This window comes from Enhydra lutris, unplaced genomic scaffold, assembly GCF_002288905.1.
Source record: "Enhydra lutris kenyoni isolate GAN:26980312 unplaced genomic scaffold, ASM228890v2 scaffoldscaffold51, whole genome shotgun sequence".
Taxonomy (NCBI): domain Eukaryota; kingdom Metazoa; phylum Chordata; class Mammalia; order Carnivora; family Mustelidae; genus Enhydra; species Enhydra lutris.
The window spans coordinates 13,457,296-13,484,952 of NW_019154135.1; the positions used below are offsets into that span (position 1 = coordinate 13,457,296).

At 59.2% G+C, this 27,657-nt stretch overlaps 2 protein-coding genes across 4 annotated transcripts in view; both read right to left on the reverse strand.

Moving 5' to 3' along the window:
• Positions 1–6,716: 6,716 nt before the first annotated feature.
• The window catches only part of LOC111157029 (oxoglutarate dehydrogenase), a 52,814-nt gene continuing 31,873 nt past the window's right edge, over positions 6,717–27,657 (reverse strand). For all 3 annotated transcript variants that reach the window (XM_022518231.1, XM_022518232.1, XM_022518233.1), the window contains 19 exons: positions 23,602–23,717; positions 19,442–19,596; positions 19,189–19,335; positions 19,018–19,108; positions 18,421–18,600; positions 16,589–16,717; positions 14,655–14,834; positions 14,149–14,301; positions 13,862–13,964; positions 13,600–13,728; positions 13,323–13,473; positions 12,975–13,102; positions 12,695–12,873; positions 12,253–12,324; positions 11,733–11,861; positions 11,255–11,327; positions 8,161–8,324; positions 7,896–8,050; positions 6,717–7,764 (listed from right to left, as the gene is read on the reverse strand). In XM_022518231.1, coding sequence (XP_022373939.1) covers positions 7,644–7,764; positions 7,896–8,050; positions 8,161–8,324; positions 11,255–11,327; positions 11,733–11,861; positions 12,253–12,324; positions 12,695–12,873; positions 12,975–13,102; positions 13,323–13,473; positions 13,600–13,728; positions 13,862–13,964; positions 14,149–14,301; positions 14,655–14,834; positions 16,589–16,717; positions 18,421–18,600; positions 19,018–19,108; positions 19,189–19,335; positions 19,442–19,596; positions 23,602–23,717 — 2,555 coding nt within the window. In that variant the 3' untranslated portion in view covers positions 6,717–7,643. The remainder of the gene's footprint in view (positions 7,765–7,895; positions 8,051–8,160; positions 8,325–11,254; positions 11,328–11,732; positions 11,862–12,252; positions 12,325–12,694; positions 12,874–12,974; positions 13,103–13,322; positions 13,474–13,599; positions 13,729–13,861; positions 13,965–14,148; positions 14,302–14,654; positions 14,835–16,588; positions 16,718–18,420; positions 18,601–19,017; positions 19,109–19,188; positions 19,336–19,441; positions 19,597–23,601; positions 23,718–27,657) is intronic.
• LOC111157030 lies at positions 23,712–26,922 on the reverse strand. Its single transcript, XM_022518234.1, has one exon. It carries the CDS (start codon positions 26,302–26,304, stop codon positions 25,234–25,236), a length of 1,071 nt encoding a protein of 356 aa, XP_022373942.1. The 5' UTR covers positions 26,305–26,922; the 3' UTR covers positions 23,712–25,233.

Here is a 27,657-nt window from a genome sequence, read left to right on the forward strand (position 1 = left end):
TCAGCCCGCCCTCCGCGCCGCCCGCCGCCCCGGGGCCGCTGCCGCCGCCGCCCGCGCCATCGCGCCGCCGCCCGCTCCGAGGGCACAATGGAGCCACCGCGCCGCTCATGCATATGCATTACGCCGCGCGCCAGCCCCGCCCCCAGGCCAGAGCAGTGGAGCCCCGAGCCGGAGTCGTGCGTGCTCGGGGCGGCCGCGGGCTTGCGCAGGCCGGAACGGCAGGCCCGGGCCGGCCGGGGGCAGGCAGGCAGCGCGGGCGGCGGGGAACCACCACCCGCGCCCTCCGCCCCCTCCACACCTTTCCGAACGCCGCGTCTGCGGAGCCCCCTGCGCTTCCTGCTCGCTAGCCGCCGGGGCGTGGCCTGATGGAAGGGCGGGGCCAAATGGAGCGGCGGGGGCGGGCGGCGGCGGCCGGGCCAGCCGATGGGCGGGGCCTGTCAGAAGAGGGTGTCAGAGCCTGGTGGAAGCCGCCCGGTCGGAGGCGGGGCCTGGCGGAGGGCGGAGTCCGTCAGAGTGGGGCCGGCCAGAGGGGCGGGACCTTCGGAAGGGGGCGGTCGCAGGGGGCGGGGCCTGACGGGGGCGGGACCTGTCCGAGGGAGGCCGGCCGGAGGGGCGGGGCCTCTGGAGGGGGCGGGGCCCGGAGGGAAAGCTGGGCGGAAGGTCGCTGCCGCGGGGCCTCAGAGTCGCGGCTCAGCCGTAGCGGTGGAGGCGTCCTGTCTGCCCCGCCGACCCCTTCTCGCCCGGTCAGCTGTCCCGTGCGCTCCTGCCGCCGGTTCAGGGAGGCCGCGCTCGGCCTGTGTGGTCTCTGGTCGCGGGCACGGGACGGGGCGCGTCTCGGGCGCAGCGGGGCCGCGGCACCGGCCGCCCTCACCGCTGTCTGGGTCGCCTCGGGCCTGTGCCTTCGGGCTCGGCTCCCAGCCGGGGGTCCCGCAGCGCTCGTCCTGGGACGGCCCGTGTCCTCGAGTTCCGCGCACGTGCGGCGGGGCCGGGGCTGCGTCCTCCTCCAGGCTGCCGACACTGTCCGGCGGGTGGGCCGCGCCTGCTGCGTCCGCTGTCCTTTCGGGGCTCGCCAGGGTTTTCGGCACTGCGGACATGTCTCCCCTAAGAACGGCTGGTCCTGTGCTCTGTTGCTCTGAGAGCCGTCCGCTCGCTGGGTATGGGGCCTGCTGTGTGCCAGGCTCTGGTCTGGGCTCTGAGCCCTGCTCCCGGCCTCAGCCCCAGCGGAGGCACGAGAAGTTGCAGTGTGTCCTTGGGGGACAGGGTAAGGACGACAAAGAAAACAAGGCCAGAGGGCGGGGCGAGTGTAGGCTGGGGGAAGGCTCTATGGAGAGCTGGCCCGCATGAAGCGGGGAGCAGGAACCGCGGGACCCTGACGCTCTTCTGCCTCCGGGAGGCCAGGAGTGGCTTCATGAAGGTCCAGGGCCTGGGACTGGCAGGCGGCTCTGCCCTCTCCCCAGTGTGACCGCCGCCCCAGGGACCCTCCGAGATGCCGTTTGGTGTCAGCCTCTTCTACAGTGTTTTCATCTTTGACCATACGGACCGTTAGAAAAGTCTCCCCTGTTTACTGGGGAAATATGCCTTCCTAAAGCCTTCCAGGACTGCATAGAATGGGAAGCCTCCCTTTGCTATCTGACAGCTGCGTCTGCAAGCATGAGATGGAACTTCCCACCCCTTGAACCTCCCGCTGGAGAAACGCGGGCCCACTCCCTTAAGTGCCAACAGAACGCGTGAGCGTGGGACTCCGTTCCTGTGGGCTGTCTCCTGGTGCACGGCAGCTGGACAAAATCCTTTTTATTTTTATTTATTTATTTATCTTTTTTTTTAGATTTTATTTATTTATTTGACAGACAGAGATCACAAGTAGGCAGAGGCAGGGGGAGAGAGAGGGGGAAGCAGGCTCCCTGCTGAGCAGAGAGCCCGATGCGATGCGGGGCTCCATCCCAGGACCCTGAGATCATGACCTGAGCCGAAGGCAGAGGCTTTAACCCACTGAGCCACCCAGGCACCCCCAAAATCCTTTTTAAAATGTGACATCAGAGAGGACATGATACTCTGAATGTGACCAAAACCTGCACTTGGTTGTCACCTTAGACACTCAGTTATTACGAACGGCTGCTAAGCACCCACAGTTTTCTCGCTTCTTGACTTGCAGAACTAGCTTGAGAAAGAGAAAGCAGCCACTTCTTTGCCTACAGGTGTTCTTCTGTGGAAAATACAGAGGAACTTTCATAATCAGTCGTGACCTTTCATCATCCAAGTGTTGAGTTTTAATCCCTGTTCATTTTTTGGTCTCTTTTCTCCCAAGTGCTTCTCCGCGTACGGTTGCAGTTTGGAGGTTACAGCCTAATGCGTGACTTCGTACCCTTACTCCTTCGCTCCATCCACATAAATGTGTCCTTTCTTATAACGCATCCTCCGAAATAAACGTGAAGACTATGGGCAAGGACGTTTGCCGTAGCCTTACATGGGCTATTGAAAATCTAGACTCAAGCTGTGTTCGTTCCTTCAAACTCTCTGTCGAGCTTCTGCCAGATACTGTTGTCATGGAAAACACGGCAGCCGGCAGAACTGCACAGAAGTCCTGGCGGCCCAGAGCTTCCACCAGTAGCTCATAGCTCTACCGTCGTGGGTAACACGGCTGTCACATACCTCCATGGGCTGGAAACCCAGTCAGATCGCGTCTGGAGAGGTGTTTAATGGTATGAGAAGACTTTCCCGACTTGCTAAGTGAAAAACAGGATACAAAGTTGCATGATGCCAACATAGTTTCTTTTCTTTTTTTTTTTTTTTTAAAGTTTTTTTTTTTTTTTTTTGAGAGAAATCAGGAGGGGGGGGGGGAGGTGGGGGGGGGGGGGGGGGGGGGGGGGGGAAGCAGGTTCCCCGCTGAGCAGGAAGCCGGACGTGGGGCTCGATCCCAGGACCGTGAGATTATGACCTGAGCTGAAGGCAGACGCTTCACCCACTGAGCCCCCCAGGCACCCAGCCAGCAAATGAAGTTTCTAAAAAACCCCCCAAAACAAAAAACCCAACAACAAAATACATTTATTGAGTATAAGCTCTTCCTCCAGGCCACTAATTAACTTGTCAGGAGTGGAGGAAAGTACCTTTACGAAAGATGTGGGTCAGGCACCACCTTAACCAAAGGACCAAGTCAGCCTCACTGAGCATGGGTGCAGCTGACATCCGTGCCCTTGGTGACATGGTGAGAGAAAGGACAGAGACCCCCACTCCCAGTCCCGGTGGCAGTGACAACAGGAAATGTTTCACCTGGATCTAATCACAACAAGTCCACACAGAGTCAGCCTCCAGGGCTGGCCTGGACTCAGAAAACTCCAGAAGACCAGCCTGGTTGGAAATGGTCAGAGGAGACCAGAGAGCTGGAACACTGGGTGGGGACTGGGCCACGCCCCAGGCCTGGTCAGTGCTGTGCTAACGCAGCCTGGGGGTGGGTGCCCAAGGGTGACACTGGGGCTGCTTGGGGGAGTGCCCTGTTCTCTGGAGGCCGTCCGGGAGCAGGCTGCCCGGGGGCAGCACCTCGGACGGGCCGCCAGGGCTCCCGTGGGTACACCGAGCCCGCAAAGCATGCATGGCTGGAAATACAGGCTGAGTCTTTTCAAAGGTATGAAGAAATGGCATGAAGGATATGTTATCTGTAACTTCGGTAAAACGATGTAAAATTCTTTTTTTTTTTTTTTTTAAAGATTTCATTTAATTATTTAACAGACAGAGATCACAAGTAGGCAGAGAGGCAGGTGGCGGGGGGGGAAGCAGTCTCCCCACTGAGCAGAGAGCCCAATGCAGGGCTCGATCCCAGGACCCCGGCATCCCAGGACCCTGGCATCCCAGGACCCTGGCATCCCAGGACCCTGACCTGAGCCGAAGGCAGAGGCTTTAACCCACTGAACCACCCAGGCGCCCCACGATGTAAAATTCTTTGCAACACTGTGGATCACCGCCTCCTTCAGAGGCGTGTTATGATCCACGTCATAGGCGATAGGGAGCCCAGCAGGGCCTTCGTGGGGCTGCAAGGTTGTGCCCAGGGGCCACGCCAGGAGCCCCTGTCAGATGTGGGCTGACCCACCCCAGGCCCCATCCACCCAGGCCTCACCCCAGACCCTACCCCCAGGTTTAGTAAATTGTATTAGCTCTTATTTTTATTTTTTTAAAGCTTTTAGTTATTTATTTGAGAGAGACAGAGAGAGAGAAAACGTGTGTGGGGAGGAGGGGCAGAGGGAGAGGGATGCTGACCTGAGCCGAAGGTAGTCGCTTAACTGACCGAGCCATCCAGGTGCCCCCGTATTAGTTTTTATTTTTATTTTTAAAAAAGATTTTATTTATTTATTTGACAGAGAGAGACAGCGAGAGAGGGAACACAAGCAGGGAGCGGGAAGGGGAGAAGCAGGCTTCCTGCTGAGCAGGGAGCCCGACTCAGGGCTCAAGCCCTGGACCCTGGGATCATGACCTGAGCCGAAGGCAGACGCTTCACTGACTGAGCCACCCGGGCGTCCCTGTGTTAATTTTTGAATAAAGAGTGTAAATGACTGGTCCAACTTCATTTTTTCTTATTGGAATCAGTTGTCCCAGCACCATTCGTTGAAAACAGTCTTCTTCCCTCATTGAATGGTCTTGATGCCTGTGCGGAAAATCAGTGGAGCATCAGGGGAGGAGTATTTCTGGGCTGTCAGTCCTACTCCATCGGTCTCCACGTCGGTCCTCATGCCGGCACTCACTGACCTCGTTGTGGCTGCACCGTAGGTTTTGAACTGGGGAAGTGTGAGCCCTCCAACTGTTTTCCTTCTGCAAGGTTGGTTTGGATATTCTGGGTCTCTTGAAGTTCTGTGTGAATTTTAGAATCAACTTGCCAGTTTTTACAGAAAAGTGTGGGACTTTGATGGGGATTATGTTGAATCTGTAGATCAGGGTTTTTTTTTTTAAAGATTTTATTCATTTATTTGACAGAGATCACAAGTAGGCAGAGAGGCAGGCCGGGGTGGGAGGGAAGGAGGCTCCCTGCTGAGCAGAGACCCCGATGCAGGACTCGATCCCAGGACCCTGAGACCATGACCTGAGCCGAAGGCAGAGGCTTCACCCACTGAGCCACCCAGGTGCCCCCTGTAGATGTTTTGAGAGTGGTGCCGTGTTAACGACATTGGGCTTCTGATCCGTGAACGTGGGACGCCTCTCCTGTTGAACAACAGTTGTTTTCAGAGTATGCGTTTCACACGCTGTTGGTAATTCCTCTGGAGCACTTTCTCTCTCTGATGCTGTTGTACGTGGAATCTTAGCTTCATTTTCATCCTGTCTGTTGCCACGGTCAGGAAATACGTAGATTCATACGTAATGACCTTGTACACTCCACCCGGCTTGCTTCATTTTGTAATTGTAATAGTTTTGAAAATCGATTCTGTAGGATTTTCTTTATATGAGACGGTATCATCTGCAGATGGAGGTCGTTTTACTTCCCCCTTCCCGTCTGGCTGTCTTTCATTTCATTTTCTCGCCCAGTTGCCCTGGCTAGGACTCCCACACAGCGCTGCGCAGAAGTGGTGACCACTGCCTCAGCGGGCGATGGTCACCTCTCCCTGCCTCTCCCTCCCTCAGCCAGCAGAGGGCGACCTTTGAAGCGTAGCTCAGCGTGGGATGCACCACTTCTCAGAGCCCATGGCCGCATGCTCTGCCCAGGGACCCCCTACCTTCACCTCGGGGACTCTCCGTGCTTGGCCCATGCTGGGCCACCTGCTGACCCCCAAACCTCTCCAACTCCTTGTCTTTTCACACCTTTGCTCCTTTCCCAGATTTCCACATGACTTTCCCCTTATTTCCTTTGGGTCGGTGGCTCAGGCAAGTCTGTACTCTTAACACTTTGTGATGGAGACCCTAAGTCTGGCAAGATGGGGGACATATACTCTTCCTATTTGTCCTGCTAAGTACAACCCAAACCTTAGATGTTATATATAAATACAACATAAGAAGTCCCTGAAGACGGGGCACCTGGGAAGCTCAGATAGTTAAAGCCTCTGCCTTCGGCTCGGGTCATGATCTCAGGGTCCTGGAATCGAGCCCCGCGCCCGGCTCTCTGCTCAGCAGGGAGCCTGCTTCCCCCTCTCTCTCTGCCTGCCTCTCTGCCTACTTGTGATCTCTGTCAAATACATAAATAAAATCTTAAAAAAAAAAAAAAATACTGAGGCCTGAGCCTGGGTGGCCCCCATGCCCAGCTCCGCCTATACATGGCCATCGTCCTACCAGAGCTGGAGGACCCTTGGGTAAGCTGCAGGGAGCACGAAGAACATACCAGAGATTCCAAATGGGCTCCAAGGACAAGGGACCCGGGTGTGACCTAGAGGATGCGGTGGACACCAGCCCCTATGTCCACACCCAGGCCTTTCCCTGAGTGTCCCCCCAGGCCAAGGATGGTGTGCTGTGGGCCCAAGATGGCGAGGCTCTTATTAAGACGGGACACTGGGCCCCCAGGGGCGCTGCTGGCATGGCTGGTGCCCGGTAGAGGTCTGAGGAGCTGTGTGGGCTTCCAGGGGTGCAGACCGGCCGGGGAGCAAGGGGGTTCAGGACCGGGGTGCACCACGCACCACTTGCACCCATGGCACAGGGCCGAGCAGCGAGGGGCTGCCTCCCAGACAGGGTGGGGAGGCCTGGGCCAGCTCCTTCGGGGGGACAGGAAGGGGGTGGGGTGGCCAGAAAGGAGGACACGCAGACAAGCCTGAGGGTAACTTCGTTTATGGGTCAAGCCAAATGCAATGCACAGTTGTTTTTGTTCTTTTTTTAACCAAAATAAATAAATCAGATCTGTCCCTGTGATGGGTGAGGGAAGGACCCCTCTCCTCCAGCTGCCCCTCGGCCCAGCCCTCCTCTCCCGCTCCTGACCGGCAGAGGCACGGCGGCACACAGAAGAGCGCTTCCGTCTCCGCGGTGTCGGAGTGGATGGGATGGGCAGGCGGGAGGCAGGCAGTGAGCCCTGAGCCCCACCACACCCTGTGGCTCCAGTGCTGCTAGGCCCCAGCTGGGTGAAGCAGGCACTGTCCCCACACGTGGCTGGGACCCTCTTGAGCGGCGGGAGTGGACGCTGCAGAGAGCGGACCTGCCCTCTCTGTGCCAGGCCGGGTGCAGGCCCCTCCTGCCAGCTGCCCCAAGCAGTGCCGCGGCTCCCCGCGCAGGGAGAGCCCCACCGGAGCCCAGCCCACCCCACGAAGTCTGGACAGCGACGGCTCCCTCTGGGGGGCCTGGTGCTCAGGGTGGGAAGAGGCGGCCACCTTGTTCAGGTGCAGCAGCCGCCGTGCTGGGTGACCAGGACAGTTGGTACCTTCGCGGCCACGTGAGGCTGGTCCTGTGGGGGCAGCAGGAGGGCGGGGGCACAGCTGACCCTCCCAGGACACTTGCAGGGGCCTCCTTTCCTCCTCCCACTCCCCGTGGCCTCCATGAAGGATGCCCAGCTGGACGGAGGTCACAGCGCCGGGGGGCCTCTGGCCGCAGGGGGCAGCCGGGCACACGGGGACAGCAGCCTAGCTGGTAAGCGAGAGAGGGGTGTGGTGCGGCGGACGGGCAGAGGCGTGGGCAGCGCTGAGGCACTATTCTTTAGTTGAGAAGCGAGGGGTGGCCGTGGCTGTGGAGGGCAGTGGCCCACACGGCGTCTACGAGAAGTTCTTGAAGGCGTCCAGGTCGAAGGCCGTGTCCAGGAGGCGCTGCAGTTCCGTGAGGTGGGTCTTCTTGTTGCCAGTGGCCGGAGCGGCGGCGGGGTCCCGGCCGGCATACCTGAGCAGTGACAGCAGGTGAGGGCCGAGCCACGGAGGGCCTAGCCCCGCGGCTCTCCCAGCTCTTGCGGCCCCGCGGCTCTCCCAGCTCTCCCGGCCCCGCGGCTCTCCCGGCCCCCTGGGCACGCGCACCACACGGGCTTGGCACGGCTGATGGTGGTGCGCAGCCTGGGCTTCACGTAGTCGTAGTAGCCCTGGTTCTTGTGCTCCTCCTGGCACCAGGCCAGCTCGGCGTTGGGGTACTTCTGCACCTCCCGCAGCAGGAGGTCAAAGGGGAACGGAGACAGCTGCGGAGAGAGCCAGGGCTCTGGTCAGGAGGGGCGTGCGGGGAGCCCGGGAGGAGGCCCCGGAAGCGGAGGGGTATCGGGGGCCTGCGCTGTGCCCCGCCCAGCCTCACCTGCTCGATGCGCGTGATGGCCACCTGCTCCGCCATGCCCCGCGCCTTCCGCTCCCGGGTGAGGTCGTAGTACACCTTGCCCGTACAGAACAGAAGCCGCTTGACGTTTTCCGGGTTCTGGGCGGCAAGGCCGTCTTCTGGGATGACCCGCTGGAAGTGGGTTCCTGCGAGACAATCCCCGCGGCCGGGGCTTCCCTCAGGACTTGGTGGAGGACACCCAGGGCCCTCCTGCGGCTGTCGTGCACGGGTGGGGCCCCTGAGGCAGGGCCGTGACTCAGGCTGACGCCACGACACGCAGCTGCTGGTGTGCACCAGCCCCAGATGCCCTCGAATCCGCCCAGACCAAGAACCTCGGGCAACACATCGTGCACAGTGCACAGCAGGCCAGGCCAGCCTCGGACCGCAAGTGGCGCCAGTTCCTTCTTCCCCAACAGCTCATCCCGCAAGACCAGGGCCACCGACCACTCAGTCAGACTCCCCACGAGTTTGCAAACACCGACGCCTTCCGCATGGCCAGACAAGTACTCAGGAGTCCTGCCAGCAGGGCCGGGCCCCGCGAGGGCAAGAAGCTGCATCCCAAAGCGGCACCTGGGCGAGGGTCTCCCTCGTGACGGGCACGCACTTGCACGTCTGTGCCAAGGGGACCCTGTCCCCACGGGAGGAAGGCCAGACACGAAGGCCCCAGCAAACGTCCTACTCAGCGGCGCGAGGCTGAGCTTCTCCCCTAAGATCGGCAAAGAGACGGGGAGGCCCCCATCACCACCCCCATCCGGCCTCGTACTGGAAGTCCCAGCTGGAGCCGCTGGGGGAGAAGACAAAAGGCCTCTGAATTGGAAAGGAAGAAATAAAATCATCTGTGTGTGGAGGACGCAATCTGGCATGAAGGAAACTCCCAAATTAGAATAAACGAACTCAGCAAAGTTGCGAGATACAAGTCAACACTCAGAGCTCAGATGCGGTTCTGCGCACCGGCAAAGACCGACCCGAACACGAGTAAGAAACTCCACTTGCGGCAGTGTCAAAAGGAACAAATGCCGAATAAACGAAGACAGGGGAGACCCTGCCTTCCTGCCGGCCGGCGCCACCCAAGAAATGAAAGACACGAGCACAGAGAGCGGCGTCTGTGCTCCCCGGGGGCAGGAAGCGGCAGCCACGACGTCCACTGCCCCCAGAGCGAGCTGGGGATTCAGTCTGACCCAAAGCCCAGTGACGTATTTTGCGGACACAGAGAAATCCGCCCTAAAATGTGTGCAATCTCGAAGAACCCTGAAGAGCCAGAGCGGCCCTAGAATGCGAGAGTGAAGCTGCAGGCCTGGTCCCCGACTTTAGAACCCGGCCCAGAGCCACAGTGCCCGGGGCCACGAGGCACCAGCACCGAGACACGCAGACCACGGACACGGAGCCCAGGCCGCTTGGTGGGGAAAGAGGGAGACCTTCCTGTGAATGCTGGGAAACCTGGACGTCATCTGCAGAGGAGGGACCCTCACATCACACAGAAATTAACCCCAAATGTGCTAATGACTCCAACACACGAGCTGCCACGCTCCAACTCTTAGAGGAAAATACGGCAAACGCGTCGTGACAGTGGAGGCAGCAGCGATGTCCTGGAAGTGATGTCGACGGCCAGCGACAAAAGGGAAAATAGATTTCATGAAACTTTAAACATTTTGTGCACCGAAGAGACAACACAGGGCTTGGGAAGGCACCTGGTGGCTCAGAAGGTGAAGCTTCTGCCTTCGGCTCAGGTCATGGTCCCAGGGCTTGAGTCCCGCATCAGGCTCCCTGCTCGCCAGGAAGCCCGTTTCTCTCTCTTATTCTGCCCCTGCCCTTCCCTGTCACTCGGTCTCTCTCAAATAAAAAAGAGAGAAAACAAAGGAGCCAGCACACAGAATGGGAGGAGCAGCTGCATCCGAGCCGATGTCAGGTTCGGGTCCGGCACACAGAAGGAGCTCCCGAAACTCCACAATGCAAACAACGCGGCTGAACATCCGGCAAAGGACTAGCAGACGCTTCTCCAAAGCAAACTCAGGAGAAGAGGCTCCCCACCGCTTGTCAGCGGGTACGGAACCCCCACAAGGTAGGACTTCCGGGGCAGGAGGACGGCCGTCAGGAAGAAAAACCAAGGGCCGACACGACGTGCAGAAGCTGCAACCCTCGCGAGCGCAGGTAGGGAAACAGGCGCGGCTGCTGGGGAAAATACTACAGAGGTCCATCGAAAACCTAAAGCCAGAATCACCCCACGAGCCCACAGTTCCTCCTCTGGGATACACGCGAACGAACCGAATGTGGCTTCTCGAAGGGACCCCGCACACCCACGCTCACAGCAGCATTGTTCACCGGCCCAAAGCAGAGGCGACCGACATCCTCCGACGGACACAGACACAGGAGGCTCATCCGCACGCTGGGCTCCCCTCCAGCTTAAAGCAGGAGGGCGTCCTGACAGCTGCTGCGACGTGGGCGGCCCTGGAGGACGTGACGTGGGTGCACGAGCAGACCCGGGGCCACCTGCCGCGTGTACACCTGGGACCTCTGAGCGCAGAAAGTGGGAGCTCTGGAGACGGCCGCACTGCTGGGGGGGCACGCGTCACGCGCACGGGCCGCACACGCAGAAACACTGACGTTTTAATTTTATGTGATTCCAGCACAATAATGATAAACCAACCAAGGAGCGCTTCACCATGACTGATGACTAAAGGGGCTCCACGGCCGGGAAGAGGTGGGTTCCCCTGGCCCAGGGAGCCCAGGGATGTGGGGCCGCTCCGTGCTGTGTCCGCGGCCCGCCGTCCAGGTGGGGTCTCAACACTGCAGGCCCCAGGGGACGCCCTCTGGGAGCAGCGGCCGGGCAGCGGGGGGCACCCTGAGCTCAGGCTTGCTTCCCCGCCTCTAAATGAGGCCTGGGGCGCGCCCGGGTGAAGGCCGCAGACCTGGGGGGGCACAAGATGCACCTGCTGAGCAACTCATAAGCAAGCCCCGACTCGTGGGCTGTGGTGGTCACTGGTCTTCACCCAGTGACCAGGAAGGCGGCAAGAGCAGCGGTGAGACCCTTGGGTACAGGCCCTGAGCCCCACGGAGCGGCAGCCTGCCCCACACCCACCTGAGAGCATCTCGTCGAAGCTGGTTCTGGCCTCGGGGTGCCGCAGCAGGGACTTGGGGGTGAAGATGATGAGCTGGAAGGAAGCAGCACAGCCCGCAATTGACCCGGGGACCCGACGGCGAGGACGGCCCCTGCGCGCCTCCAGGCTGCGGACCTGGTACTGTGCCTCCAGCTCCGCGGGCAGGAGGAGCCGGACGACACTGCTTCCCATTCAGCTGCACGCGTGCTCCTCCAGGACGTGTCCTAGGCCACTGAGCCCCGGGGCCCCTACCCTGTGCCCGGGAGAGAGCCCGCAGCCTCTCCGTGGGGTCCCCAACCAGGACCAGGGCCCTTCACACAGCCTCCTCCTCACCACTCCACACCCTGCCCGGAGCCTGCTGGCCGGGACCCTGCGCACCCCTATTCGTGACCGGAGCGCCACCACCCACCACCCGCTCCCACGCCCGTCCCCCGCTGGGCAGGGGCGCCCCGCACTGACCGGCTTCCGGAAGGGCAGGAGGATCTGGCGCCGCAGCACGTGGAAGAAGTTGCCGGGCGTGGAGCAGTTGACCACAACCCAGTTGCAGTCGTACAGCTGGCTGATGTCGAAATTGGCCTCCTCCAGGTTCTGCGGCTCGAGGGACAGGCCGGAGGCCAGCAGACTAAGCCCCTACCTCGGGGCTGCCCCGGGGACCCCGCCAGGAGCTCACGCGCCGGGTTCTCTGTCCCACTCCATCCCGCCCCTCCTCTGCAGACCAGGGCCACCCCTGCACCCGGTTCTACCATGGGCCAGTCGGATTTGCTATAGAAACAGATCCCTGGTCACCGTGCCCAGTCGTACAGCTCCATCGATACCAGCCCAGAGCCGCCCGAGCTCCCTCCTCTAAGGCGTCTGCCTGAAGCCAGTGCAGACAGCTGCTCCTCATGCGGCAGTGGGATGGGGACTCTCACTTCGGGGGCCGGCAGGAGCCGCCCGCATGTCACCCTGAGGCCCAGTGCGCTGCCGCCACCCCGCTCACCGGTAGGACGTCTGGATCGTCATTGCACATCTGCAGGAACCGCTCCGGCCGGGCGGAGGAATGTTCTGGACCCTGGAACCACACACAAAAATTACATCTCGGGAGCTCTGCAGTGGGAGCTGCACCTGCCACGTCTCTTCCTTAACAGACTCGGGTCACTTCTGGTCTGAAAAACTCTGACTTGCACTGACCCGCTGGCTCTTCCACCCCGTCCCCTCCCCTAGAGCATGGAGGGGCCCACACCCCGGCTCTGCAGGGTTTCCAATGCCTTGTCCTGGGATGGTCACCCACGGGGCCTCCACAGCGAGGAGAGCAGGGGCGTGTGAGCTGGCACTCCTGCTTCTCGGCAGAGGTGCAGCAGGACCTGACACTGGCCCTCGGGGACGGGGCGCACCGCCACGGCCACACCAGCTTCCGGGGCCTGCGGGGCGGGGGTGCTCACCATGCCCTCCATGCCGTGTGGCAGCAGCAGCACGATGCCGTTCTGCCGCACCCACTTGGCCTGTCCTGGGCAGATGAACTGGTCGATGATGCACTGGGCCGTGTTGTGGAAGTCACCAAACTGGGCCTCCCAGAGGACCAGGGCATTAGGGCTGGCCATGGCAAAACCCAGCTCAAAGCCTGCAGAGGGAGGAGGCGGGGCGAGAGCTGAATGAGTGGAGTGGGGGGAACCAGTGGTGGGTGGGGCGGCAGGAGGAGGGCCCGTAGGCTGGGGTACTCACCCAGGACCCCATACTCGGACAGTGAACTGTTGCACACGGTGTAGGGGGCCTGGTTGGGCCAGAGGTGGTTCATGGGGATGCAAGTCTTCTTGTCCACGTTCTGGTCGTGCAGCACGTGGTGGCGGTGGCTGAGGCATGACACAGATTACGGGAGCAGTGCAGCCGCGCCCCACCCCGACACGCAGACCCGAGAGGCGGCCACGTGCTCCGCAGAAGGGCCCGCGTCAGAGCAGGGGAAGGCTGCTTCCGGGCCAACAGGAGCTTCTCCCCGAGAAACCCCGGAGCCCTCCTCTCTGTCCGCCGCGCTCAGCGCTGCCACGAGAACCCCGAGGGGGTTACGGGTGTTACCTGAAGGTGCCACGCTCCACGTCCTGGCCGCTCAGGCGGATGTGGATGCCCTCCTTCAGGAGCGAGCCGAAGGCCATGTACTCCGCCAGAGCCCAGTCCACGGTCCTGTTCTTCACCAGCTCCCCGCGGGTCTTGAGGATCCGGCTCAGCCCTGCACAGGCGCGGCGCTCACCAGCCGCCCGCTCGCCGCCAGAGCAGCACCGCCGGCCGCCCTGGTGTCCCGCCCTGTCCTCCCCGACGGGGCCCAACCGCTCCGCGGCTCAGTGGGCGTCCTCACCTCCGTGAATGGTGAAGTTCTCCACGGGCACGGAGCTGGCTACGTTCCCGATGTGCGTCAGGATGTCCTCCGTCAGGCCCGTGGACGGGCAGGTCATGCTCCTTGGCTGCCCGTCCAGGGTGAAAAAGCCTAGGCCAGGGGGTGAGCGGACGCGTGGCTGCCACGTGGGGCCCACAGGCCGGCCGTGGGGGCGGGCAGGGGCGCAGGTGGGGCCGCTCACTCAGTGGGGGGAGGGAGGGGCGCGGGTGGGGCCGCCGCTCACCGGGCCAGGGCGAGTCCAGCCAGTGCTTGATGTGCAAGATCTTCTCGTCCTTGGACCGGGTGAAGGCCTCCTCGCAGATCCGGTCATACTTGGAGATCTCCTCCTGCAGGGGTGGGCACGGCACGGCCGTCAGGGGCGCCCTGCACAGCGCCCCCACGTGCATGACAGCTCTGAGGCCCGGGAACAGCCGGCCGTGTCACCGTCTTTGGCCCGAGCAGCCGCGTCTGCCAGCTGTGGGCCTGCTTGGAGTCGGAGCCCCGCCCCCGCGAGCCGGAGCGGGGGCACACCTCGTACTCGGGCTGGTCGACCACGCCCTGGGACACCAGCAGCTCGGCGTACTTCTGCAGCACCGGCTTCTGCTTGCGGATCTGCTTGTACATGAGCGGCTGCGTGAACATGGGCTCGTCCATCTCGTTGTGGCCGTTCCGCCGGTAACACACCTGCACACGGCGCGGACATGTCGGCATCAGGGGCCCGCCGGCACCTGCCCGCTGTCCTGTGCGGCTCCCCAGCATACCTCCCCTATAGTCTAGACCTTCACAGCGGAGTTGCTGTCACAGATGAAATGAGGGACCTGGGGACACCCGCGGCACAAGACCCTAGCTTCCTTCTTTCCTGGCCTGGCTCACCCAGACTGGGGCCTCAGGAGCCCTGGAGAAGGGCGGCCAGGGGACTGCGGGAAGGCCCTTGGATGCTGGAGGATGCGCGGTGTGTGGAGCCCATGTGGGGAGCAGCACGGCGAGTCAGCCTGCGGGAGGCCGCCCCTTCTCTCCCGCACACAGAGGCCGCTCACCAGGTCCACCACCACGTCCTTGTGGAAGGTGCTCCGCCACTCAGCCGCCACCTTGCACACGTACATGACGGCCTCCGGGTCGTCTGAGTTCACGTGGAAAATGGGGGCATTCACGACGCGGGCCACGTCCGTCGGGTAGGGCGAAGAGCGGGCCATGCGCGGGTCCGTCGTGAAGCCGATCTGCAAAGGACAGGCTGCTGGGCAGGGCCGGGCGCGGCGCCACTAGTGGATGGTTGTTTGGCCGTTTGGCCGTGCCCGCCCTCCCGAGTCCCCAGGCGGCCGTTCAGGTCTTTGTTTTTTTATTGTTTTGTTGTTTCCTATCTGCAAACGAACTTCATGCACGTCCAACACACAGTTTGGAAGTATAAAAAAATTATAATTTAGGGGCGCCTGGGTGGCTCAGTGGTTGAGCCTCTGCCTTCGGCTCAGGTCATGGTCTCAGGGTTCCTGGGATCGAGCCCCGTATCGGGCTCTCTGCTCAGCAGGGAGCCTGCTTCCTCCTCTCTCTGTCTGCCTCTCTGCCCACTTGTGATCTCTGTCAAATAAATAAATAAAATCTTTTAGAAAATTGTAATTTAAACAAAGTTACATATCTTTCTGCCAGCTGCAGTGTAAATATTTTGATGTTTTCTTTGCCCATGTACATGTAACACATATTTAAAACTTCCGACGCCATTCGTAACTCAGCAGTTCGCTCACTTAACGTGAGGAGCTAACATTACAAGCACTGTTTCTTGGAAAAGAAAAGTTAAAGCCTTCACAGTAGTCCTTACTTTGTCAATGTACTACAAATTCTGTATTCATAATTTAATAATCTGCATTTCCTACTGACTTCTATGGAACGCCTCAGACACACACAGTGTGATAATACCACAGCAGTCATGCCTGAGCTCCACGAACGTGACCCCCTCTTCTACAGTGGGGCCTTCCCAGCCTGGACAATACCCACTGTCTTCTTATGCTTGTCCCAGCTTCACAGTTTTGGTTTTTTTTTTTTTTTTTTAAAGATTTATTTATTTATTTGACAGAGATCACAAGTAGGCAGAGAGAGAGAGAGAGAGAGAGAGAGATGCAGGCTCCCTGCTGAGCAGAGAGTCCAATGTGGGGCTCGATCCCAGGACCCCAGGATCATGACCTGAACCGAAGGCAGAGGCTTTAACTCACTGAGCCACCCAGGCACCCCTAAAATTAGTATTTTAAGGGGCATCTGGGGGGTTCAGTTGGTGAAGCGTCTGCCTTTGGCTCAGGCCATGATCTCAGGGTCCTGGGATTGACACCCGCTGCTTCTCTGTCGGGCCCCCAGGCCCGTTCATGCGCATGTGCATGCACTCTCCCTCAGATAAAGAAAAAATATATGTAATCTTTAAAATTAGTATTTTAAGAGCATATAAGGCCATGAGAAAATAGCGAGAGGAGTAAGAAACAGGAAGAACACGGTGTATAAAACCAGGGTTCCTTAAAGAAGGACAGCCACCTATACGCTTGTGGGGCTGGAAGACAACACACCAAGGTCATATCACCATCTTCAATAACACGGTCAAAATCTCTCTTCTGTTTTATGTTTTTAAAACTATTTTATTTATTTATTTGAGAGAGAAAGAGAGAGAAAGAGAGAGGTCACAAGTAGGCAGAGAGGCAGGCAGAGAGAGAGGGGAAGCAGGCTCCCCACTGAGCAGAGAGCCCGATGTGGGGCTCGATCCCAGGACCCTGAGATCATGACCTGAGCTGAAGGCATTGGCTCAACCCACTGAGCCACCCAGGCACCCCCAAATCTCTCCTTTTTAAAAACACGTTTCTGGTGCTGTCCCCATCTTTTATAACAGAGCCACCTTTAGAGCCCGAGAACTGTCCTAAATAACTGAGACGCATCAGATGGCCGCAAAGCACAGAGTTCTCAGGAGGTCTGTGGCCCCTGGCCCTGGGGCCCCGGTTACCTGGTTGTTGACGACCACATGGACAGTGCCATGAGTCGTGTAGGAGGGCAGGTCGCTCAGGTGGAAGGTCTCATACACGATGCCCTGGCCGGCAAAGGCGGCGTCTCCGTGCAGAAGGATGGACATGACCTGCGGGCATGTGGAGGAGACCCCAGATGCAACACAGCCTGGCTCACCATGGCCACAAGGCACACCGACGCTGAGTCGCAATTTGCTTTTCCAAAAGTAATGCATTTTGAGATCATTTCCAACTTATACATAAAAACAAAGTGGCAGGAGAACACAAGACCCCCCAGCCCTGCTGGGCCCTGCCCCGCTCCAGCGGCACACCGGCCAGTCCACCACCATTTGCTGCGGAGCCCACGGACGCCTCACTGGGCACGGCCCGTGGGACCCTCCCAGCAGGAGAGCAGTGCTGGCCGGGCTCCAACCAGGAGCAGCTCATTCCCTCTCCTGTCTCCACGACACGGACAGGCCTTCGTGACCAGACCCAGGACAGGTGCGCTCCACACTGGGAGATGCCCCAGCTCGCCTGCCCCTTGCTGGCGGGTGTCCCTGTGCTCACCTGGACAATGTCTCCCTTCCACTCACTGTTCCCCCTCGGTCATGAGAACCTCTGGGTCCCGCTCCTCACTAACCCCTGCCCGATGCCGCGGCAGCCTCTCCTGGGCACTGCCAGGTGTCCCTCCTACGTGGATCTGCTGGTGTTCCGCCAGAGCCTGCCCCTCTCGCCTGTCACTCGCACTCCCGTCTCATTCACACTCCCGGGCCTGACTCTCATCGCTGTACGGCTCCCACTGTCCCACGCTCGGCGTGAGGGCCCGTGTCGTCTGGACGGCGGCCCCCACACAGCCTGGAAGGAGACGGTTCTCCAGGAACCCGGTGCCCCCAGCAGGGATGGCCGGTGCTGCTCAGTGTCTGTGTTCATAGGAGGACGCAATGCTGCTATGTGCAACCTGACTGTACCGTGCCGTCCTCCCTCCACGTGCACAGGCACATCCTGGACCGCAAGACCCCGCTCCCGCAGCCCTACTAGGAGGAGAAAGTCTCCCCTGTCTTCTCCAGGGACAGAATCTGGATCTCGTGAATGGAACCCTGTGTGTCCTGCCTCTGGCTGTGGGGATGCTCCCTGGGATGGGTGTGTGCAGGGGCCTCCGCGGAGGGGTGGGTAGGAAGGCCACTAGAGTCCCGCCAGAGCCTGCTCCGCACACATGCTTGGCCTCCTGCTGTCGGGCGCTCCAGGGAACCTCCCGCCTAGATCGCCCAGGGAAGCCACACTGGGGCCCTCGCCAGGTGGCAAGGCTGTCCCCGAGGCTCCCTCAGTGCGGTACTGGGCGCTGACACAACGGGGCCCGGCGCTCCTTGCGTCTCACGGCGCCACAGTGGGCTGGCTGTCCTGCTGCGCCGGGGGCTGCCTCCCCACAAACACCCCAGGGCCCACCTGGGTCAGGCCCTGTCTTCTCCCAGGTCACAGAACCAATCCGGTCACGTGCACAGAGGGAACATAAGCTTTCTGAGATGCAGAAGGTCGTGGAACAGACTCCGGCTCCCTGAGCTCTCGGCTGAGCAGAAACCAGCTAACTGCTGGGCTTCTGGACGAGTGGCGAGGACAGGCATGAAGGGTCTGGATCCACGGCTGGGGGCAGGCAAGGGTTGGAGCGGCTCCCACACGGAGGTGGGCGCTCGAGGGGTGGGCTGTCTGCACCGGGAAAGAGCCCTCCGAAAACCCGAGCCTGGCGAGCATGCGGGCTCCCCGGCCTCTCCTGGCCGCACATCTCACGGCAGGCCTGAGGGCTGCCACCATCGGAGGGTTCGGTGTCCTTGGGCCTTACCTTCTTCCCCTCGGTGTCCCCGCAGTAGAACTGCTCGGCCTTCGTCTTGCCCATCACCACAGGGTCGGCGGCCTCCAGGTGGGACGGGTTCGCCACCAGTGACAGGGTGATGTTCCTGTCAGTCACGCGGTTGATGCGTCGGTGGTACATACCCAGGTGGTACTTCACGTCCCCAGAGCCCTGGCACACAAAACACAGGGCTTTACTCTCGGGGTGAGGGGGACACTTGGGCCTTCGACCCCTTTGCTCTGTGCTATTTCTATTCCCAGATCCACCCCATTCCTGAAGGTTTCTCCCCAAGGCTCCCACCCATGGCCCCAGGAGAAGGGCCTTGTCCCCAGCGGGAGGACTGGGACCCGGGGCCCACCACCCATGTGATGGAGTGGAGGCAGCCAGCTCCTGCCCGGGGGGGTGGCTATCCTGAGTGAGGGTGGGGCTGAGGGTCTCATGTGGGGGCGTCCGGAGCTGAGAGTCTTGGGTGGGGGGTCCGGGGCTGAGGGTCTCGGGGCGGGGGTCCGGGGCTGAGGGTCTCGGGTGGGGGGTCCGGGGCTGAGGGTCTCGGGGGGACGGGTCTCGAGAAGAAACCACGCGCCTCACCTCGTCAGCGGCTTCCAGCTTGGAATCAAACTGGCAGAAGATCTGCTCCAGCTCCTTCCGGATGACGTTGGCAAGCACGTTGAGCCGCCCCCTGGGACACAGAGGCGGGTGAGCCCGAGGCCAGGGTGCTGGGGGCTGGCGGGCACGGTCACCGGGGTGGCGGGTGCGCACCTGTGGGGCATCCCCATGATCACGTAGTCCACCCCGTTCTCGCTGGACTTGTCAATGATGGTCTTGAGCGCGGGGATCAGTACCTCGCACCCTTCCAGCCCAAAGCGCTTCTCGGACGACCACTTCCGCTGCAGGAAATCCTCAAACCTGGCCAGGGACCTCCATGTCACCTGGGCCGGCACTGCTGCCCACCCTCCCGGGGAGAGACCCGACAGCACGCGGCCCAGCCCCACCCTGCGCACGTGGCCGGCACCTGGTGGACCGCACGAGCCGGGCCAGCAGGGTCCGCTTCTCCTCGTTGGTGAACTGCATGATCCCGGGCGTCTCGAACTTCTGCCGGATCCACTGGCACTGCTCCAGGTCGTTGATGAACATGAACTCCACCCCGATGTGCTGACAGTAGGCCATCTGTGTGACACACACCCCTCCCCGTCAAGGGCTGCTCTCCCCGTGGTGTCGACTGCCCACCCAGCCCAAAAGCTGGCGGGAACAGCGTCCTCCCTTCCAAAGGCAACGGGGCCAGCTGCGGCCCAGGTCACGGCCTAGGTCCTGCGGGTCATGCTGAGCCCGGTGAGCAGGGAGGGGACGGTAAGAACTGTGGGGCCAAGGTTTTCCTTTGTGTCAGGAAGATGGAGGCACCAGCCAGAGGATGGATGATTCTGGGAAGCCAGCTTCCTTGACCTCAAGGTTAGACCGTGGCCAGCGCCACACGACAGAAGGGACCCGTGCTGCCCGTGTGTGACAGAGCCCAATGGCCACTCAAGACTCCCAGGTGTTTAGATTTTAAATTCTGCTTTTAATAATTGGCGCCTCCTGGGAGGCCTGGGTCCCACAGAAGTGTGAGTGCACACATTACAAAACAGAGGACCCTGAGCAGGGCACCTGTGTCCCACCCACGGCGCTCACGTGACAGCTGGGAAGGCGGCCATGTGTCCTGTGGGATGCGTGGGCTCAGTGCACAGGAAGCTAGAGTGGGAGAGGACAGGAAGGCCACAGGAGCACCTGGCCTCAGGGTGGGGCCTTCGCAGGGGCCCGCGCCTTCCTGAGACAGGTGACCAGGGCCCCTTGTCCTCCTTCACCCACAGCTGTCCAGGTGACAGCAAACCCCACATCAGCTCCGGAGTTAAAGAAGGACGCACCCTGGTGTGGCAGAGGGAGGCTTTAGAGACTCCCCAAACCATCTCCAGCAGCCGCACTCTCCGTGCACTCAGACCGCCAGGCTCTGCTCAGAGGGTGCGTCTGTACTCCGCTGGTTTTCACAACAGACATGGAGCCGGCTGGCCAGGTGCAGGACGGGGATGTGCCCTGGACCCCTCACTAGGGTCTTTGGAGCAGGGGCGGGCATCTCCGCAGGTGGCTCCATGATCGTGAAACAAAGGAAGGTCTGCCTGAGCTCACAGTACCCACGAGCACTATATGCGCCAGCATCCCGGCCAAGAGAGGAAGATTGCGTCTAAGGATGAAGAGAAGTGGGGCTGGGAAGGGCCTTGGTGCCTCTCTGAAGACATCTCGGTGACAAACCGGGAGTGCACAAAGCCGGGGGCCGGCCTGTCCTGCTGGGCTGTCCTCCCTGACTTCCTGACTTCCCAGGGGTTGTCCCCCCTGACTTCCTGACTTCCCAGGGGCTGTCCTCCCTGACTTCCTGACTTCCCAGTCAGCACCCGCTCCTGCTGCCAGAGCTTCATGGTCCCACATCCACTGGGCCCCAGGACAAGTCACACGGCCCAGCCAGAGGGCCTGTGAGTAGGAGCCCTCCTCCTCTGCCAGCCTGAAAAGGTTTTCCTGGGGCCCAAATCTGCGCTGCAGGATGGAGGGGAGTGAGATGGAGGAGGGAGCAGAGGGAGCTGGAGGAAGGGAGGGTTGGAGGGGGAAGGAAAGAGAAAAAGAGGAGGAAGGGTAGGAAGAGAGAGAGGAGGGGAATGGGGAGGGCAGGAGGAGAAGAGGGGATGGAGAGATGATGGGGGAAGGGGAGAGAGGCAAGGGGAGGGAAGGCGGGAGGGGATGAGGGGGGAGGAGCGTGGGGTGGGGGTGCAGGGTGAAGGGATGGAGAGAAAAACAGAGGAGAAGGACAGGGGAGGGGAGGCAGGGAGGGAAGAGAATAGGTGAGGGAAGGAGGGAGGGAGGAAGGGGAGCGAGCAGAGGGAAAGGAAGGGAGAGGACAGGGGGAAGGAGGGAAAGGTGAGAAAGGGGAGGAGGGAAGGGAGAGGACAGCCAGGGAAGGAGGAAAAAAGACATGGGGGAGGGGGAGGACAGGGGGCGGAAGTAGGGGAAGAGGGGAGGGAGGGGATGATGGGGGAGGGAGGGAGAGAAGTAGGGAAGAGGTGAGGGAGGGGAAAGGACAGGGGGAGGGAGGGAGGGGAGGATGGGGGAGGGAGAGAAGTAGGGAAGAGGAAAGGGAGGGGAGGTCTCTGCAGAGAGATGGGGAGGGAGAGGAAGAAGACTCCTTGTACCCCAGGGGCAGTATTTCTCGGACTTGAACAACTTAGGGGCTGGCAGGAAACTAGGAGGTGGAAACTGCAGACACTAGTGTGCATCCACCACCAGGAGCACGAGTTTAGCTATTGACTTGGACTCAGGGTTACAGGGCCCCGGGTTGTGTGTTGTTTTTCTTGTTCTTGGATCAGTCCCCAGGAAAAAAGGCCAGGCCTTTCCCGGGGCGGAGTCTTAGCTTCTCTGTCTAGCGAGACACAGCATGAGGCAACACGAAGCCACACCTGCCCCAGCTGCTCCCAGTGGCCAGAGCCGGCCTGCGGTCCCAGCAGCTCACGCCAGCAACCTGGTGTGCACACACGTGTGTTAACGCACACACCATGGTCAGCAACTTTGCCCAAATACCTGGAAGCTGTGAGCATAGCACACAGGCTGGGATGTGGGCACCCTGGGGCTGGGAGAGCTACAGCCAAGGTCCCCCAGCCAGAGGCTAACTCCTGGGCTGAAAGTGAAAGCCATGGGGCTCTGGCCCTCCAAACGCTGGGCTCAGGGCCACGGGGACCAAGGCCGAGGAGGTCAAGCAGGGGGCTCTGCACAGCCCAGCTCGTTCTGCTCTGCGGGAAGGAAGGTGCTGAAGGTGCCCCGAGGAGGGGGCCAGAATGCCCGGAAGGTTTTTGGCTTGGGAGAAAGGCTGAGCTCCCCACTGGAGACTGTGTAGGGGTAGGGAAGGAGGGGCAAGCGCACTATGCCAGCTCTCCTGCAGACCAGTCCAAGCTCTGCTTTCCAGACAACACCAGCCCCAGATGCCTGGGACACCTGTGGGCGGGGCTTAGACCCCCTGGGAACGTGACACGGACAGGCTTATCTGGAGAAGGATTGGTCTACAAGGGGTGCCATTTCTGGGGTCCAGACCAGGGGAACCCCTAGCTCGTTACTGTCCCAGAGAAACAACATGACCATGGGGCGAATTTACATTTTTCTAATATGAATGAACAAACTCTCAGACTCTATTTGGTCAACGTATCAAAACATTCTCTCTCTGGTACTTAAGTCACTCAGATATTCTGCATTCTTCCAGAACTCAGCGGCCCCAAGGGGCTGCTGGCCACGCTGGACAGAGCGGGTCCACACACTGCTGTCAGTGGTAAGGCCAGTGAGAAGGGAGGAAAAGGATGACACTGGTTCTGGGTAGGTCCACTGGGTAATCCTGCCCACCCCTCCCCATCCCTCCCCGAGGCCCGCACCCCTCCTCATGTCCACACCATCATGTTGGCACGAGGTCTCCAACTGTCCTCATTTCCCCAACAGCCCGTGGGGAAGTGATGAGGGCCAAGCTGAAATACTGACGCCATGGGACGCTCGTCACAAGTTAAAGACAATGTCCCCAACAGACACTCAGACTTTTCTAGGCCACCACAGCCACGAGCGACACCAGCAATGGGAGCATTCTGACCAGACCCCACCAGCTGCAGCAGGTCCCCCTTCATCAACCCCCGAGTCCCGGAGCGTGCTGGTGCCCGGCTCAGAGAGCCCCGCTTCCGGGAGTCGTGCAGCTGGGGCTTGCCAGGAATGCCAGGTGCCGCCCGCGGTCCAGAGTGTGTGTGCCCCGCAGCGCGCTGGGCAACGGCACGATCCCTTCTGGGGAGCCCCGTTCCAGAGTTCTTGTTTCCTCCGTGTGTCTTACTGGGTAGCATGGGCACCGACACCCCCACCCTCTATGGATGAGGGGCCGGACAAGGCGGGAACCTCCACGCCGGAGATAAGCTCCCACGGGACCCAAACACACAGAGACACTTTCTCCTCTGTGGTGGACGGTAAAAATAAAAAGCATGAATTTTTACCTACAAGAGAGCAAAAAAGCTCCCCTTTCTTACACTTTTAAATGAGAGGGTCCCAAGAGAAATGACCACCCCGTCGGGAGGCCCCGTCAACACGGGCTCCGGCAAGCGCACGCCACTGCCGTGCCCGCCACCACGCGCTCACCTCCAGCCGCTGGATGATCTCCCGCAGAGGAAGCGCCGACTCCTGCCCCCCAATGAAAGTGGTGGTGGGCAGGTGGAAGACCTTGTCCAGGTCAGACTCGTCCAGGCCGTAGAACCCTGCAGGGTGAGGAGAGACGGGCACAGCCACACAGAGGCCACAGTTTATGGAAAGGGGAAGGGATTCCCCGGAGGAGAGAAAAGAGAAGAGAAAAAAAATTCATAAAAATCTCTGATATACATGAAAATAAGTAATAGTTTACAGCCAGAAACACACACTTGAACAACAAACAGAAGCTGAGAATCTTGCCAGCACCGCAGCTAAACAAGAGTAAATCCATGTTATGCGTGTGTCAGTCCTGAGCACCGTAATCCTAATTCAGAAACAGAGGCACTGCGAGGTCCCGGACACACAGATTCGACTTGGAAGGCACTGGTGAGCGGATCGGAGAGCAAAGGAGAAGTAGTTCAGGAAGGAGCACAGGCAGAGACTGAGGAGCTGGCGTGGGGGAGCCCTGCGTCCTGTGTGAGGACGGGACGGCAGCCGGGGGACGGAGGCAGGGGAGATGGCCGTCCCCTCTCCGAACCACCCGTCTTGCACGGGGTACTCAGCGGGCCCCCCGGCCCCCGCTAACACACATCCACGGACTAGCCACCAGCATTTCCCGCAGTGCCCGCTACGCAGGCGCCTCCTCCAACAGCAGATCTCGAACTGACCCACACACGGGCGAAGGGCTCCTTCTTGGGCACGATGGTTTTGTTTCCTGTCACAGTGACTGTCATGGGGAAGAGGCTTGGAGGAATGCCAGGCGACAGAGCAGACTGGGCTCCCGCCAACCCTGAGAGCTCATGCCGGTGGGGGTCACACCAAAAATACCGGACGCCAGCAGGCCGCAGCCCAGGACACCCAGCTGCCAAGGTCACACTCTGTCCCGGTTTTGGCCTAAATGGCGACGGCACAGAGGGCCGGGAGCCAGCCTCGGGCTGTGGCAGGCAGAACCCAGGAGATCTTGTAACTGCAGGCCCCACTCCAGGGCCGACACCCTGTCAAGGTCACCGGTCATGGGGGAACCAGGAAAGTCCAGGTGTTCCCATCCAAGCTGCCATGGGGACCATAGCCCTAATGCATTTAACGCTTTAGCACACATTTTTTAAGTCTTAAAAGCAAATTCTATTTCCCAAACCCTTTTGGCTTTCTTGAAACAAACACAACCTGGCTAGCTTTTTCACGTGGGGGCAGTGTCAGCAGCAGTGGCTTGGGGAAAGGCACACACCCCTTTCCTGCTGTTCTATCCAGAATGAGGACAGGCCACCACACAGGTCTGCTGAGGCTCCTGGTACTCACCGGCTGGCTGGTGGTATTAACGGAGGACAGCCAGGATCACGTGGGGGGGCATTTCTCCCAGATGATGAGAACAGGCATGCATACTCTGTTGGGAATGCGCTGATCGAGAGAGCCTCAGCATGGCAGGACCCACCCAGCACGCGCGCGGCTCCTCGCCCTGTCAGTCTGCACTGACCAGTCCCGGGCTGTCCTGCGGCTACGTTCTTCAGTCACAGAAGAAACTGACTTTTGGACACCTGCTTCCGGGAAGGTGGAGCAGACGTATTCCTAACTGTGCCCCACGAACTGCAACTACAAAGCCCAGACACCAGAGGTAAAACAAACGCGGTGCAGAAGAAGGCTGAGCAGCCAACAAGGCCCCCAGATCTCCTTCTGGGCTCCCAGACCCCAAACTTGGGGCAAAGAACAAGCAACCTGAGAACTCTTCCAGATACAGCCAAAAAGAGCCCCAGGGAAAGCCACTCTCTCTAAAGGGTCAGGAAAGGGGCCGCCGAGCAGGGCCGAGAATTCAGACAATGACCGCTCTATTCTGCCCAAACACGCAGTACACGCTGCAGCCCGCCACACCCCTGCAGGCTGCGAGGCACGCCAGCGTCCAGCTCCATCCCAGGGTTTCAGGGAAGGCCCAACAGGGAGCCCAGACTTTGCTCCCCAAGAAGGGGATGCACCAGCCCACTTCCCCATCCCAGCATCAGCGGAGTCCGTGGGCACTGGGGCCCCTCCCTCCCATGGCAGTGTTGAGACAGGCCCTGCTGTAATAGACATCGGGGTCTGATTCCAAGTCTGATAATACCCAAACATCCCGGTTTCCATAAAAGAATCCCTCACAGCAAGAACCAGGAATCGCTCAGACTGAATGGGGAAAGATAACCTACAGACCCAGCTCCCAGCAGCACGGACACTGGAACTACCCACTTGGGGCTCTCCAGCAGCCGCCCTCAGACACTTCAGTAAGCCCTCAGTGGGCAACTGAGTGTCTACAAAAACCGAAGATGCAGAAAGGACCAAATGGGAAAGTCTGAAACTGCAAAATGTAATCACCCGAATTAAAGCGGGCAGGTGGGGTAGAGGGCAGAGGCAGGGGTCAGAGGACCAAGGACCCTGAAGACAGAACAATAGAGATGAACCAATGTGAACAACAGAGAGAAATGAAGAAAGCCTTGGGGACATGGAACGTAAAACAAAAGCCTTCATGTTTGTGCACAAGAATCCCAGAAGGGGAGGAGGGAGAGGGAAGATGAAAAAAGGGACCTGGAAAATAATGGCTGAAATGCCTAAAATATGGCCAGAGACTTCAACCCACAGATCGAAGAAGCAGGGTGAACCCCCAGGAAAAACCCAAAGAAAACCACGCCAAAACATGGCATAATTACACTGCTCAAAATTAAAGACAAAGAAAAAATCTTGAAAGCAGCCAGAGTAAAAGGAGGGAGAAACCACTTGAAGGCAGAGGGTTTCTCATCAGGAGCCGGGGTGCAGGGGAACACGGGTGCACACTTTTCCAGAGCCCCGTGTCCGGGGATGACGCCCTTTAGGAATGAAGGGGAAATGGAGGCATTCTCAGTTGCAGGGAATGGAAAGAGTCTGTCACTTACAGGAATGGCTACAGAAAATTCTCTACAGAGAATGGAAGTGACATCAGAAGGGATCTTAGACATTAGGGAGGAGGAACATGGAATAAAATAGACAGGTTAATAAAGCAGACTTCCCTTCTCCTCCTGGGTCTTCTAACTTAGGGCTGATGGTTGAGGCCAAACTTATGCCACTGTCTGATGTGGTTCTAAACATGTAGAGAAAGTATTTAAGATAATTTTATTTTAAATGAAGACAGTAAAGGGATAGAGAGGGAGGTACACTGTCTATACTTCATCTGAACTCATAAAGCAGCAATACCAGTAGATTGTGATGAAACGTAGATAAAGAATATCATACCTAGACAAGCACAAAAAAGGCTGAAAACAACTACTAAAAACACAAAAATATGACCAAAAATACTATATAAAAATAAAAATGAAATTCTAAAATATAGGCTTAAAAACCCATCTGAAGTCAGGAGAAAGAGGGCAGAAAAATGAAAAAGAATAAACAGAAAATAAAGAGCAAGATGTTAGACTTAAGCCCCAGCATATCAATAATTACATTAAATATAAGTGATCTAAATATACCAACTAGAAGACAGAGACTGGAAAAATGGATTAAAAAAAATTAAAAAGGACCCCACTAGATGCTTGTCTACAAGAAATCCACTTCAAATATAATGACATAGACAGATTAAAAGTAAAAGGATAGAAAAAAATAAAAATGTAAACACAACCAAAAGCAGAGGTAGCTGTATTATTATCAGATACAGTAGACATCAGAGCAAAGAAAATTACTAGACACAGGGAATATCATTACATGACAACAGGTCAATCCACCTGGAAGACAGGAATCCTAGCCGTGCATGCACCCAATGATGGAACTACAAATAACGTGAGCCAAAAACTGAGGACAGGAAGGAGAAACACACAGGGGTGCCTGGGGGGGCTCAGATGGTTAAGCGTCTGCCTTTGGCTCAGGTCATGATCCCAGGGGCCTGAGATTGGGGCCCCGCATCGGGCTCCCTGCTCAGTGGGGAGTCTGCTTCTATCTTTCCTTCTGCCATTCCCTCTGCTCGTACTCTCTGGCTCTATCTCTCTATCAAATACATAAATAAAACCTTAAAAAAAGGGGGGG